This window comes from Hordeum vulgare, chromosome 6H, assembly GCF_904849725.1.
Source record: "Hordeum vulgare subsp. vulgare chromosome 6H, MorexV3_pseudomolecules_assembly, whole genome shotgun sequence".
NCBI classification, from domain to species: Eukaryota; Viridiplantae; Streptophyta; class Magnoliopsida; order Poales; family Poaceae; genus Hordeum; species Hordeum vulgare.
In genome coordinates, this window is record NC_058523.1 from 58,692,769 (window position 1) to 58,708,176 (window position 15,408).

The 15,408-nt window shown below is 41.1% G+C and overlaps 2 protein-coding genes across 2 annotated transcripts; one reads left to right on the forward strand and one right to left on the reverse strand.

Moving 5' to 3' along the window:
- Positions 1–272: 272 nt before the first annotated feature.
- LOC123403121 (auxin-induced protein 15A-like) lies at positions 273–1,182 on the forward strand. The gene has a single exon (XM_045097085.1). It carries the CDS (start codon positions 496–498, stop codon positions 874–876), a length of 381 nt encoding a protein of 126 aa, XP_044953020.1. The 5' UTR covers positions 273–495; the 3' UTR covers positions 877–1,182.
- An 11,046-nt stretch (positions 1,183–12,228) lies between these two features.
- LOC123401903 lies at positions 12,229–14,894 on the reverse strand. Its single transcript, XM_045095763.1, has 5 exons — positions 14,358–14,894; positions 14,092–14,140; positions 13,716–13,840; positions 13,298–13,449; positions 12,229–13,053 (listed from the first exon to the last, which is right to left on the reverse strand). Exons 4-5 carry the CDS (start codon positions 13,441–13,443, stop codon positions 12,618–12,620), a joined length of 582 nt encoding a protein of 193 aa, XP_044951698.1. The 5' UTR covers positions 13,444–13,449; positions 13,716–13,840; positions 14,092–14,140; positions 14,358–14,894; the 3' UTR covers positions 12,229–12,617.
- Positions 14,895–15,408: the final 514 nt, after the last annotated feature.

Here is a 15,408-nt window from a genome sequence, read left to right on the forward strand (position 1 = left end):
TGACCTGCTCCACATACGCTTTCATTACACTGCCAGTGACAGCCAGCGCAACATTTTCTACAATAATCAAGAAACCACGCCCATCCAAGAGAAATAATACAGTAGCTTTTTTTAGGTAAAGAAGAGAAATAATACTCCTATAGCTGATATGTGTACAATAATAATATATATATTCCATGTGTTGTGTACAATAAGATATGAGCCTTGGTGCAAGGCTGCTCCAGCTATGCCAAAGGCAGGAGGCTCCAAGAACAAGAGCCGCCCTTTGTCTCCTACCCCAACCAACCCACCCCACCCCGCCCATAATATACGCCCGCCCTCGCAAGAACCCACAGACCTCACATGCTTTGATCCCTCCCCCTTCCTCCTCCTCCTCCTCCTCTTAACCTCCTCCGCCGCAGCCCGTTCTCTCCCGTACTTCTTGGAGCCGATCATCGCAAGGTCATCGATCAACCGCCGTTTCTTTGGCACCACACCACACCGACGGTCGCCGAGATGATGATGGGGTACTTCTGGGCGCCGAGGAAGTCGGCGGCGGTGGAGAGGGACCAGAGCCTGCGGGCGGGGCTGCTCGTCGACGGCGGCAGCGGCGGCGAGGCGGCGGCGGTGCCCAAGGGGTACTTCGCGGTGTACGTGGGCGCGGATGCGCGGCGGTTTGTGGTGCCCATGGGCTACCTCCACCAGCCGGCCTTCCGGGCGCTCATGGAGCTCGCGGCCGAGGAGTTCGGCTTCGGCCAGGCCGGCGGGCTCCGCATCCCGTGCCGCGAGGAGGACTTCGTCGCCATCGTCGCCGCGCTCGAGGCCACGGCCGAGTCGCGCCAGCGCAGGCGGAGCGCCGCCGGCAGGAAGAGCAGGAGCAACGCCACACCGTGGTGATTGATGATCATGCTCGTGCATGGCCACGACGTAGAAGAAGAGTTTTTTGTGCAGGTCATGTGGATGGACGCCGTGTCCTTGCGTAGCGCAGGCATGGCCGTACGTCGCCGATGATCCGTCCGATTTCCGAGTCACCAATTCACCATCGGTTTGCCGGTAGATAGATAGCCTCTCACGAGGCTCGAGTCTGGAATAATTGATATTGATGATGATCTTGTAAGGGCTCCTCCCTTTGTTTTCGAGCAGCATCGATCTTGTAAGGGCTCTGAATTAACTGACAATTGAAAGATGATTTTGATTCTGATACGTGCATGCATGCATCATCATGTTCCTCCAGCTGATCACAAGATATGAGCCAGATATTGTTCTCTAGAAAAATATGTTTTTCCTTTATACAATTGGAAAGAGCGACCTCTTATTTACGTCTCTTCGCTAAACTATGAACAGCCTGTGAACCTCCCGCTGGCATTCTGCAAGCTGGACTCACATATATTTTGGTTATCTGTTCAGAATGTTCCACAAATTTGCTATGATTGACCTGTACCTACCATGTTTTATTAATATGTACTTACGAGTATGTGAAAAGATACTTGCAGCTGGGACAACTGAAACCGGTGTCACAATTCCTGCTCCAATTCCTTGGGAGCAACTAGTTAGCGAGCGCTAGGGGTGGGCACTATAAAACCAAAACCGAAAAACCAAACCGAACCGAACTGTATTAACCGATTTGTCGGTTTATTTGGTGGTTTGATTTTTGATTCGGTGGGAAATTTTAAGGTTGTTCGGTGAATTGTTTTTGTTCGGTTTTTGGGTCCCAGAAACCGAATAGACCGAACAAACCGATATGTGGGTTACCCCATGTAATACCTTGTTTCCGAAAGTGCAACAGTATGGAGGCATCTCACATTTCTCCGCACATAATACATTTCACGTTTCGTGTGGTTTTTCTACTTAATTATGGTTACTAGTTTGCTTGACCGAATAAACCGTAGAATGATATTAAGGTTGCTATAACTTGTGACTATCTTTTTGCATATTACACAATCCAAATCAATGACACGAGTCTCTACACTTATACTCACAAGTGCATAAACTTTGGTTTTTCGGTTAACCGAACCCATATATTATAGTTAATATGGTTCGATTTCTAAATTTTGAATGATTATTTCAGTTTCTATTCCTTCAAAATCGAAATTATATAGAACCGAATAAACGGAACCGTATTAACCATATAAACCGAACGCCCAGCCCTAGCGAGCGCTCACTCGCGAGCCTTCCAGCGATCGCTCCCGCGCGCCGTCACTTGACGCGTTTCCAGCCGCCGCCACGTGTCGCGCTCTGAGCGTTTCCTTCGAATTTTGTTTTTTAATTTTTTCGCACGCGTCTTCGTCTTTTTTAGTGGTTTTTTTCTGATTTTTTTGGAGTTATGGTTTTTCACCGGTCTTCCGTAACTTTTGGATAAAAAAATAAAAAAATATCACAAAAAAACTAGTTTTTTTTTTGCGAGAGGCACGGTTTTGCTTCAGCAAGAGGCACGGGTTTGCCTTCGCGAGAGGCACGGCCGTGCCTCTCGGAAATGAAAAAAAAGACGCGTTTTCTTTTTTTGCGAGAGGCACGGTTTTGCTTTCACGAAAGGCACAGTTTTGCCTTCGCGAGAGGCACGCCCGTGCCTTTTGGAAAGGAAGAAAACGTGTTTTCTGTTTTTTTACGAGAAACACGATTTTGCTTCCGGTAAAAGCATGATTTTTCCTTTGCGAGGGGCACCCCATGCCTCTCCCAAAAGGAAAAAAGCGTGTTTTTTTTTGTTTTGTTTTTTGCGAGAGGCACGGTTTTGCTTCTGCGAAAGGCACGGTTATGCCTTTGCGAGAGGCACGCCTGTACCTCTCCCGAAAAGGTAAAAAAACGCGTTTTTTGCTCTCTTTTTTTCGCAAGAGGCACGGTTTTGCTTCCGCGAGATGCACGATTTTGCCCTCGCGAGAGGCACGACCCGTGCCTCTCGGAAAGGGAAAAAACGTGTTTTCTGTTTGTTTTTTTCTATCGCATGAGGCACGGTTTTTTCGTCCGGTTTTTTCTTTCTTTTTTTCATGAAAAAAAAAGTTCGGGAAAAATCTATTAACATGGGATCTAGTTTGAAGATCTCGACGCGAGAAAGCCAACGGTGAAAACGGTTCGAGATTTGGACGCACGGTTTAGGAGATAAAACGTTTTGAAAAAATGGATCTACAAAAAAGAGAAAACTTTCAGGTTGCGATAAGTGACACGCATGCAGTGCGCCATTTATCGCAACCTGTGGATGTGGGAGTAATCGTTGAAAGGTGTACTCGCTAATTAGTGATTTCGAATTCCTTGGTAGAGAGGATTTCACCTCCTTCTATCGTTTCTTTTGGTGTGACGAAACTAGAAACACCGCCTTCCAATTATGAAGGCATGAACTCCAACACACACACACCCCTCCCAACACACACGTTCACCTCGGAGATGTCGGATATTCTCCCTCGCCTGCGGCGGTCTCAGGGGTAGGGGCGCACGTGAGGGCTCAAGGATCCGTGTAACTAACAAAGGACTAAGAGCGAGTGCAACTGTCACCAACACCGATTTTCTTTTTGCTAAAATGCCCCAAATCCATTATTAGGTTAGTCGCAAGTACAAAGCACCTCAAACATAGTAAGAAGCAACGGCACCCGTTGCAGTGACGGAGCTACGTGCACTGCTGCAGGGGCCATGCCCCCCAGCCTTAGTTAAAAATAGGAAGAAACATTTTTTGGGACTGATTAGATTAGGATTGTACTGGTCGACGGTCAATCTCGGTTGCATTCGTCTTTAAATCCTCGAGGCGAAGGGTGGCCTCTTGGAGCCCCGGTATTAGGTGAGCACTAATTTGTATTCCTCCTTCGGCTATCTGTGTCAAGAGTCGATCAAATACGCACATATGACTGAGCAAAAGACGTACTCGGCTGGCCCATTACTAGATTTGACGTGAGTGTTTTTCTATGGATTTCTTTCGGTTCTAGGAACATTCTAGAAGGTTCATGCACTAGGTTTTTTATGGTTTCTTTTACCAGGTTTTCCTTTATCTTCTGGTTTTTTGTAATGTTTTTTTTTAGTTTTTTTGTTAATTTTATTTTCTTCTATAAATTCACAATCCTAACGAATGTTCAAAATCTTTGATTTTTTGTTTAGAATAAAAAATGTTCATCTTTTACAAAGAGATCTTTGTGATTTCCAAAGTAAATATGTTTTCAAAAAGTGTTCGTATTTTTAAAAAATGTTCCGAATTTCATTGTTTTCTTCAATTTAAGAAATGTTCATTTTTTCCAAAGTTCCAAAAAATCTTTGTAACTTCACTACTTATGTTCAAATTTTACAAGAAAAATGTTTGTGATTCAGAAACACTTTTCTGAAAGAAAAAAACTTTAGATTTTTCTCAGAAATTTGAAAAGTGTTTAGAATTTGAAAAATAATCTCACATTTCCAAAAAAAATAATTCCAAAAAGAATGTCAAAATTTGTTCAGAGTTTAAAATTTTATTTGTGTTTTTAAAAAAATAATCAGAACTTCAGATTTTATTTTTTGAAAAAACTTCAAATAATTCAAAACATACAACTTTGTTGCAGTACCACAGTACAATGCACGCACTGCTATATTATGAATGGTAAGGTCGCTAGTGGGTCCCGCTGCGTTCTAGACGCATCAAGCAGTATTTAGGGAGTCCGGCTGCTCCTGCTGCCATATGCGATCGGCAAATCCTATTTTATACTGCAGACGCTGGTTAATGTGCGAAATCACTAGTTAGAGAATACACCTTTCAACGATTACTTTAATTATTATAGGGTGTGAAAAATGGCGCACTGCATGCGTGTCACTTGTCGCAACCGGGTTTTTTTCCCTTTTTTCGTAGATCTGTATTTTCAAAAAGTTTTATCTCCTAAACCGTGCGCTCAAATCTCGAACCGTTTTCACCGTTGATTTTCTCGCGTCGAGATCTTTAAAACTAGATTCTATGTTCATAGGTATTGACGAACTTTTTTATGAAAAAAACCGGAAGAAAAAACCGAACGAAAAAACCTTGCCTCACGCGATAGAAGAAAACAGAAAACGCGTTTTTTTTCCTTTCCGAGAGGTACGGATCGTGCCTCTCGCGAAGGCAAAACCGTGCCTCTCGCGAAAACAAAACCGTGCCTCTCGCGGAAGGAATATCGTGCCTCTCGCGGAAAAAAAAGAAAAAAACGCGTTTTTTTTTCTTTTCGGAAAGGCAAAACTGTGCCTTTTGCGGAAGCAAAACCTTGCCTCTTAAAAAAAACAGAAAATACGTTTTTTTTTCCTTTCGGGAGAGGCACGAACGTGCCTCTCGTGAAGGCAAAAACCGTGCCTTTCGCAAAAGCAAAACCATGCCTCTCGTAAAAAAATGAAAACATGTTTTTTTCCTTTTTGAAAGGCATGGGCGTGTCTTTCACGAAGGCAAAAACCGTGCCTTTCGTGAAAACAAAATCGTGCCTCTCGCAAAAAAAATAAAAACGCTTTTTTTCCTTTTTCGAGAGACACGGTTGTGCCTTTCGCGAAGGCAAAACCGTGCCTTTTGCTGAAGCAAAACCATGCCTCTCATAAAAAAACAGAAAATTCGCGTAAAAAACACGTTTTTTCTGGAAAAAAAAATAAAAAAAATTCTTCCAAAAGTTACGAAAAACCGGTGAAAAACCATAACACAAAAAAATTCAAAAAAAACACTCAAAAAACCGAAAACGCGTGTGAAAAAATGAAAAAACAAAATCCGAAGGGAACGCTCAAAGCGCGACATGTGACGCCGGCTGATAACGTGCCAAGTGACGACGCGCGAAAGTGATCCCTCAAAGGCTCGCGAGGAAGCGCTCCCTAACTAGTTGCTCCCACCAAAAACAGTCATAGAAGGTCTAGGAATTCAAACCATTGATCGGTTTGTTTCAAGTATACCGCGATAACCACCAAGCCACTTTCTCCAAACGTGACTTATTTCCTTCTTTATCGTTGATTTACTTACTGTTTTCTCGAATGATTTTGTTCAGTTTTTCGTTTTATTTTCTTTATTTTCTTAAAAAAATTATAATTGATGAATGCACGTACTTTCCAATTTGGCTATTTTTTCTAAATTGATGAGCAATTTTTTAATTCGTGAACTTATTACGAATTCGATGACCATTTTTCCAAATCGATGAACTATTCTTTCAAGTTTGATGAACTTTTATCGAAATAGGATGAAAGTTTTTTTAAATCAATGAACTTTTAAAACAAATTGAACTATTTCTAAAAATACAAGAACTTTGTAAAAGTTTGTGAACTATTTTTTCAGATGAACTCTTTTCACATTCGGTGAACTTTTTAAAATTTCATGAACTTTTTTTGGGTTACATGAACTTTTTAAAATTTGGTAAAAAATACGGATCACATGAACTTTTTCATGTTTTGGTAAAAAAATTCGAATTCAATGAAATTTTACAAAATCAATGTTTTTTTCCTAATTTGATGAAATTTTCTACAGGATCGACGAACGTTTTTAAAATTTGTTGAACTTTTTAAAAATGGATGATTCTTTAAAAACAATCGGTGATTTTTTTCCAAATCAATGAACTTTTTTCAAATGGATCAACTTTTTGTTAAATTCCTTGATCTTTTTTTAAAAATTCGATTCACTTTATAAAGAATGATTAATCTTGTTCAAAATCAGCGGTTGACCAGTCAACGGCGACCATACAAAACAGCATTTGGGCGAGCGAGCGAGCGATCACGAGTTGGGTGCTTGCCTCATGGGTCGGCCCATGATTTGGCGGTTGTGAGCGCCAGCTCCCTTAGTTGGGGTCTGAAACGCCAACTAGGATGCGATCACTTGTATTGCTTGGGCATGCCTCGCTGGAAAAGGATGATTCGACGGTTCCTTCAGAGTCAAGCCCAACAATGCATCTAGTGCGGTGCCATACGGGACCACCTATTTGATGCACTCGCGTCCAATAGTGTACTTTCGCAAAGGCAAGCCACTGGGCCGCTGTAGTTAGCAAGGTGACTAAGCTGGCCCAGGTAACCAGCTTGTCTTTTTTTCGCTTTTTATTCTTTTTTCTCTTTTGTGTTTCTCCTTCTCTTTTTCCTACAAGGTTTAATGTTTTGAAATTTTTTGAATTTCCGAAACTTAATCAGCTGTTGTATTTACAGAAAAAAATTATAAATGGATTTTTTTTAATATCCGAAGATTCTCCCAAAACACAACAAATTTGAAAACAGGAGCATTTTAAAGCATAGAACATTTTTCTAAAAGTAAATTTATAAATATTTGTAAACCAAATTTGAACCGGGAACATTTTTTAACTTATGTATACTTTTTGAAACATGACCATTTTTCAAACTTACATACATTTTTTGAAAAGGTAAACATATTTTAGAAAATGAAGAACATTTTATAAAATTCTAAATATTATTAGAATTGGTGAACAAAATTTCAACAACTTTTCAATTGGTGAACAAAATTTAAAAAAGAGAAACATTTGACTTAAAACAAGAACATTTTTATAAAAGTGTGAAAACAAGATTTTTCTAAAACAAATCGACAAATTTATGAAAAAAATAACATTTTTTGAAATATGTAACAATGTTTGAAGCGGGAACATTTTTTCAACTAATGTACACTTTCTGAAACACAGACATTTTTTGAACTGACGTACACTTTTTGAAAAGGCAAACATTCTTTAGAAAAGATGAACAATTTTTAAAGTTCCCAAACATTTTGAAATCATAAACATTTTCAGAATTGGTGAAAAATTTGTTACAAGTTCTCAATTTGTGAACAAATTTTTAAAAAGAGACATTTTTCGTATAAGAGTAACATTTTTTTATACAAATGTGAAAACAAGAACATGTTTTGAATATTATGACAAATTTATAAAAAAGGAACATTTTTAAAATTTGTGACCAATATTTGAAGCGGGAACATTTTTATAACTTATGTACGCATTTTGAAACATGAACCTTTTTTGAACTTACGTACATTTTTGAAAAGGTAAATATATTTCAGAAAATAAAGAACATTTTTGAAAAATCCTGAATATTTTTAGAATTGGAGAACAAAATATGAACAACATTTTAATTGGTGAACAAAATTCTAAAAAAGAGAAACATTTTACGTAAAACAGGAATATTTTTCATAAAAGTGTGAAATCAAGAACATTTCTTAAAATATCAACCAATTTATGAAAAAAGAACATTTTTTGAAATTTGTAAACAATTTTTGAAGTAGGATCATTTTTTCAACTTATGTACACTTTTTGAAACACGGGCATTTTTTGAATTGATGTACACTTTTTGAAAAGGCAACCATTTTTTAGAAAAAGAAGAAGAAATTTAAAATTCGCAAACATTTTCAAACAATAAAGATTTTGAGAATTGGTGAACAAAATTGGAACAAGTTTTCAATTTTTTAACTAATTTTAAAAAAGAGACATTTTCATAAAACAGTTATGTTTTGTATAAAAAAGTGGAAACAAGAACATTTTTTTAAAATTGTGGCCAATTTGTGAAAAAGGAACATTTTCTGAAATTTGTAATGAAACTTTAAAGTGGGAACAAATATTCAACTTATGTACACATTTTGAATCCCAAACATTCTTTGAACTTACATACATTTTTTGAACTTACATACATTTTTTGAAAAGGAAAAAATATTTAGAAAATGAGGAACATTTTTCAAATTTCATGAACATTTTCAAATCATGAACATTTTTACAATTGGTGAAACCAAATTTGAAAAACAAAATCAATTTGTGAACTGCAATTATAAACGAAAAAAAATTGTAAAACAGGAAGATTTTTATAAAAGCAAGAACATTTTTTGAAAAATCAGACCAATTTATGAAATAAACATTTTTCAGAAATACCTGCAGTTTTTATAATACGAGAACAATTTTTGAAAAACGAACATTTTCTAAAAATAAACACATTTTGGAAAAAGGGAATACTTGTTACGAATTAAAGCAATGAAAAAAAGGAAAAGGAAAATTAGAAATTTTGAAAAAAAACATTTTTCTAAAAACGCAAACATATTTTGAAAATTTCGAACATTTATTAAAGTTATGAATGTTTTTGAAAAACGGTATTTAGTTGAAATTTAGAGCATTTTTATAAAAGCAACAATATTTTCTGAATTTTAAAAACGATTTTCAAAGACGAGCTTAGTTTAAAAAAGAAACATAGACAAAAGAAAAGAAACAGAAAGAGAAAAACCAAAAAAGAAAAAAAACGAACCCGAAAAAGGGACAAAAAAAGCGAAAAACGAAACTTCCGGGAGATGGGCCGGCCCAGTTGATCTCGCCCCTGTGTGTTTGCCCGACTATTTGACGCGAAGAGCGTCAAATAGGTTTTCAGTGCCATACGAGCCGAAGAATAAAAATAGACATCCAAACATGACAGATTTGGTTGCTCAAAACCTGCATAGCCCTCATGTAGCGTACTAAACACGTCACATAAGAACCACATGTTTTTCCTATAAAAAACCGCATATGAAGTGCTCGCCACTGTCGATCTACAACGAATGCCCCCCCCCCCCCCCTCCTCGTCCCTCTCCTCCTCTTCTTTCGCGGATGCTATCGAGGACAAGGCTCATCATGGTGTCGCTGAAGGTGAGACGCTTCCCGCTTGCCTTTGAAAATTCTCCCGTTGTGGTCCGTCCGAAATGTTCCAAATGACGTATTTACAATATAGTACGCTCTCTGTAAAAAAAAGTTTAGATCGGTAGTACATGAAGCGGCGATTTGGCTTCCGAGCTCAACTGCACCGACATCGACAAAAAAATTAAAAAAATAGTAGAAGATAATTTAATGCGTGAAATTCACTTTAAATTTTAATTTATTTGGACATCTGAGAAGCTCTCCGTAAAAAAGGATAAATCAAAGTGTGTAAAAAAGGTTAGTTGTTCACGAACTGTTCTGACCCGATTTGTCCTTTTTGCCGAGAGCTGCTCAGATGTTCAAATAAATTAAAATTTGGAACGGACCTCGTGGATCAAAATATCTACCACAAAAAAAATTGGATTTTTTTTGAATTTTTGAATTACTTATTTTGATTTTTTTTCTAACCGGAAATAGATGAGCCCAGGAGCACACTTGGATTTTCGAGCAGTACAATACAATACCTGCCAGACCGCCTAGTCGCTGGAGGAGTGCTTTTTAGGTTTGTGTCAATCATTGAGAAGGTTCCACAACACAACGAGAAGAGACACTTGAGAGTGGAGAGAGATTTTAAGGCTACTCCCAATGCTTCACCTTGTACAGGTGCTAAGGCTGTCACATAGGTAAAAAATATAACGTGGCAAGCTAATTAATAGGTGAGAGATGAGTGTGGTGATCTTAGAAAGGAACAATGCTAAGCGCATGAACCTAGGTAAAAGAATTAAATGAAAAAAATGCATCAATGCATGCACAACTTTAGTTGCAAAAGAATTACGTAAGTAAAACAACAACAATGCATTGAAGGCTTTAATTACTAAACTATTTAATGTGCTTAGTATTTTATTTTAACATCAATGCATTAAAAGTGGCACGAGACGCCATCTCTGAGGAGAAGTGAGGGCAGACGGCTGACCTGGTGAAGCCGTCCATCCCCTCCTCACCAACAGGTCAGGGTCGAGCAGGCCAAGGCCACGCACATTGTCCGCGTGCACCGTCCCCTTTCTGCCGCCGGCCGGCAAAGCACGTTCTCCAAATGACCGCGTCCCGCCACCGGAGCTGTGGCGTGTGAACCGGAGAGGTGGAGTGCAGGGAAGATGCATGGAACAGCAGCGACGACGGCCGTGATCCCATCACCAGCCAGAAGGGAGAAACTTCCAAGAGGACAAGCAGCTAAACATACTGAATAATTTCTTTTTCCCTAGTTCCCTTATTTTAATTATATTATTTTATTTAAGCCCTAAAAGGAAGGGTGTGACACCGTACAAAACAATAGTATCTTTCTGTATGCGCATCAACGGATCGTAGCACATGTAGAAGAACGCTAGTTTAAAGCATCCAAAGATCTCAAGAAACAACTTAAAAGCAACTCCAACAGGCCTGCGCTAGCACGGTGCACTAAAAAAACATATACAACATCAAAATAGTTTTTTTTAACGCGGGAGAGCGCTGCTAGAGCAGCGCTGTAAAATACGGCACGATGCTATAGAGTTAAATTTACAGCGCACGTTCAACATAAATGACATATCTTCATGATCAATACATCATGCACGTTCAAACATTAAAAAAAATACTAAAAATTCAACTAGTTCATCGGCAAACATTAAAATTCAGATACAAACTACAAGCAAATTCAAATTCAACTAGTACATCTAGACTACTACTATTACTCCTTGTTGTTGTAGTCCGTTGATGACAGCATCGCGTCCTTCCATCGTTCATCGCTCGAGTCCCAGGTCGTGTCCAGGTTCCCCATCTGAAAAATCGCATGTGCGTTGCGCCTACGCTTTTCTTGGCATTGCGCGATTCGCTCCTCCCTCCTGCTTGTCCAGAACGCGTTCTCGGTGATGACGTCCTCCGGACCGGTGGCGCGCGCCACTCCGCCATGGCGGCCTCGTCCCTCTCGGCGATCAAAAGGCGACGCTCCCAATTGCGTTGGGGGAGGCGCACCATCATGTGCTTGCTGGCACGTGAAAACGTCATGAAAATTCATCTGTGCCCGAGGACGCTGGAGGCGCCAAGCCACCGCGTCGTACGCGCGAGCGGCCTCATGGACGGTCTCGAACGTGCCAAGCCCGAGGTGCATGTCGCCGGAGCGGATCTCGGGTAGAACATGACGGAGGGACGGGACGGACGCCACGGTAGCCCGAGCTGCTCCGGGGACGCGAGGGCATGGGAGAAAGCGATGGGGGCGAAGAGAGAGGCGACGAAGGCAAGGAAGAAGGACGCGGCGGCGGCGGGGCACTGGCAGAGACGAAGAGAGAGGTGACGGAGATGGCGGTTGGCGGGCGCCCGCTCGCGGGATTTATAGAGCGTGTTGAATGCCGCGTGTCAAAACTAAGTGTGCGCTGTCGCTTTTTCAGAGTGTGCTGTTTTTTTAGCGCGTCAAACTTTTCCGCACTTGTTGAAGCGCGCCAACCGATCGCGCGTGCAAAAAAAAAAGGTGAAATTGCCCCCCCGCGCCTGTTGGAATTGCTCTAACAAGAGGTCTGCGGTATATATGTGGAACGGTTGCTCAGGTGAACCAGGGACTGGACAACTGGATAGTGACTACATGCTACACCCTCTGTTTGTAAACTGAACCGCCAAAACATCTTGCATTTAGAAACAGAGGAGTGCCGTACGATCACAAGTTTGAACATCAACTGAGACACATGGAGTTGACAATTCATGATTACGAGTGCTGAGCAAGAAAACAAGAGAAGCGTAAACAGATTACAGAGGTCAAACTTACTAATCCTTCCACGTGGAACAGAAGAACAGCAAAGAATAAGTGAATTATTATTGATGCAGCAGTTTTTACCTAAGATACTTGTTTCGAATCCTTCAAGGAAAAAATTCATTAAAAAGAATGTGACTCCTTCGTTTCATCTTCTTGTACAAACCGTGAAGCTCATTGATGCTCTCTCCAACTCTTCCTCCTCTTCTCCTTTGAAGAATCAAGAACCAAGAATGGAACAAATAATGCTCATATCCGACGAACCCTTCCTCCTCTTCCCCTGAGAAGAACCAAGAACCAAGAATGGTAACAAATGGACAACGAAAACCAAGTGGCCACCACCATCATGTGCACAAGATCCCATGCTCCGACGAGCAGTAGCACACGGCCTCCTTCTTCCCGCCAACCAGCCTCAGGATGCCCTCGAACACCTCCACGTCGCAGGGGATCCTCAGGGCGCCCTCGTGCCGGAACCCGAACTCCTCCTCCGCCTCCCTGAGCAGCTCCTCGAACGCCCAGTGCCCAAGGTACTCCGTGGGGATGACGAACCTCCTCATCTCCTCCCCGACGCACACCGCGAAGAAGCCCCGCGGGACGTCGGCGCCACCACCGTGCCTGCTGCCGGCCTTGGGCGCGAGCGCGAGCCGCTTCCACTTCCTGAGGAGCTGCTGCAGCCTCACGATGTCCCTGATCTTGTTGCTCGCCCTGCCTTGCTCCCCCATTGCCGGTGTGTGTGTAGGTGGGTCTCTTGTCTCAGGCTGCTGTTGCTGCCTCCTTAGCCTGGTGCAAAGACTTGTAAAGGGAATGACAATATATAGGGGGTTGGACGAGTGTTGAGTCGCGGATTAGCGTGTTCAACGGGTTAGCTCTCATGTTCTAATCAATGGCTTGATACGAGGCTTTGTTTAAGTCCCGGAGCTCAGTTTTATATGCCCTGCTCTTAGGATGACACTAAACTAATGCAAAGCGAAACAATGGGCCGGCACGACTAGTTCCGGAGTTCTTTCTTTCTTCATCACATTACCTGTAACTACCATAGTTAGCAGATGTATTGCAAACCCTGAAGGACTCTGCTCCCTGTTGCAGTGAAACCAGAAGCACTTGCTTTTCTTCCTCTTCATTAGCTTGACATGTGTTTGCATGGGAGAAGGTAAGCTTAGTTAGCACCATGCTGCCCTAAAAAAGGAGAAGGAAAAGGTTACAAAGATAAGCATATCATCATTATTTGGCTACTGGCTTGCTGAAGAAAGTAAAACAAGTAGCAACTACTAGGAACTAGGGCATCCTTATGTCATCTGATCAACTGCATTTGGTCTAGGTAAAGGCAAGGAATGTTCAGTGCGAAACCGATGAAAGATTCCTGACGTTTCGGACACGGACACTGGATTTTATTCTATATTTGTGAAGAGGTTGTTCTTTCAATATCATGTCAGAAACCTGACCTCTCAAAGTGTGATCCAACTGATGGAAGATTCTCTCCTCCCCTGCTAATGATGAGCAATCAGCACCAGCTCTGCTCCGCTTATCTGAGCAACCACCACCATGATTTGTGTCGATCTCATCATTGCTGCAAAGCCAAATAACAGTTCATGTATTGGAAAAGGACTGCTCCAGTCCTAGCTTTAGGTGGCAGCGCGAACTGCCTGTCTACTCTTGCGGGTTTTAGTGTTTGACTCTGAAACGAAAAGGTGCTTGCGGAATAATATATTAGCGGGTTTGGATTTGTTTACTCCTCTGTTTTCTTTCTGGTAATCATTCACGGATTTGGGGGTTATTCCGTCGATGTCAGTCTCAAGCTTCACGATATTCTGTAATTACCATGTTCAGTTAGCTCCTGAAGGCACAGTTCCGCAGCATCCATGTTCACCTGAAAAGGAGAGGGAGAAAAGGAGAGGACATGAGCGATGATATCATGTTTCTAGAAGTAAACTAATAACATGAATTCTCTGCCAGGCAACAAATTAACCAAAATACACACATCAGTACAGCGAATTACTGCGGTACAATCAAAAGATTTCCATTTAACTAGCAACCAAGAACTGAGGCAGATCACTCTTAAACCTCTGATTACATACATCGCGTACCTTTAACTAGAGATATATATGAATCAGATGGCTCTCTATTTTGGCCTGTATACCACAAAGTCAGAACTTCTTTCCGGTCACCAGGCGCAGCACAGGACATCAACTGCAATACCTGCATCTGAACTTGAGCAATTCTTTCGTTCTGTCCACATATCTCAACTGAGATTGCTGTCAGAACCAGGTTCACATCTTAAGATAAGCAAGAAAAGTCTGCCCCTGCGGCACAGAAATTGTTGCACCAGATGCATAACTGAAGTAACTGTTGCTCCGTTCTTTCTGAAGATAACGTGTCCTGCACATGGCAACTGAAAACATGGCATCTGAGCAGAGGAAGGTACCAGAGATCAAGCTGCATATGGCTGCACATGCCATTGGTCACATAGCTGACACAAATGCCCCAGATCCCGCACAGAGTTCCTTGCTTGGCAAGTTGGCATGGACGGTAGCACTGGCGGCTGGCCACATGCATGGAGATCACTCCATATTTTCAGAGATAATCACTAATAGCTTGGAAGATGAACAGTGGTAATTCAAATTCTTCTACCTACAAAAGTGGTTATAGTATGAGGGATGCTTTATTCAGGAAGAAACCGAGTCACAGCAGAAAGCAGATAGCACAAATGTCTACAGCAGATGATAACAATCACTTGGCATAATCAATTTCACTGCAGTAACTATGGAATTAGTTTTTACTAAAAGAATATCACTAATATGATGATATAGTAAGAGGATAAAAAGGGACCATGCATTGTTAAACCGAAATAAGTAAATGAAATTTTAAACCATATACATGGTCACTTTCTGCATTCAGACCTACCAAATCTATGCAACCAACCAATCAGGAAACTTTATGGTCCGAAACAAGCACACGCACAATGATTACCATGAAAGAGGACAGTTTTGATTTAGCTTCATCCATGCAGATAGTTTTTTCTTTCTGTGTGGCTTAAGATACAATAGTTCCAGTTAGACAGCTGTGCCTGTACTCTATAGTCCTTCCAATAACATAAAAAAAATCATGTGTCAAGATATAGCTACAGTGCTGTACAGG

What these genes read in the sequence shown, in the direction of transcription:
- LOC123401903 (XM_045095763.1), bottom strand. Translation starts at nt 13,443, where the DNA reads ATGGTGCTAACTAAGCTTACCTTCTCCCATGCAAACACATGTCAAGCT. An exon ending in GCTAACTATGGTAGTTACAG is followed by an intron (nt 13,054 to 13,297) that starts GTAATGTGATGA and finishes TCTTTGCACCAG; the next exon opens with GCTAAGGAGGCAGCAACAGC.
- LOC123403121 (XM_045097085.1), top strand. Translation starts at nt 496, where the DNA reads ATGATGATGGGGTACTTCTGGGCGCCGAGGAAGTCGGCGGCGGTGGAG.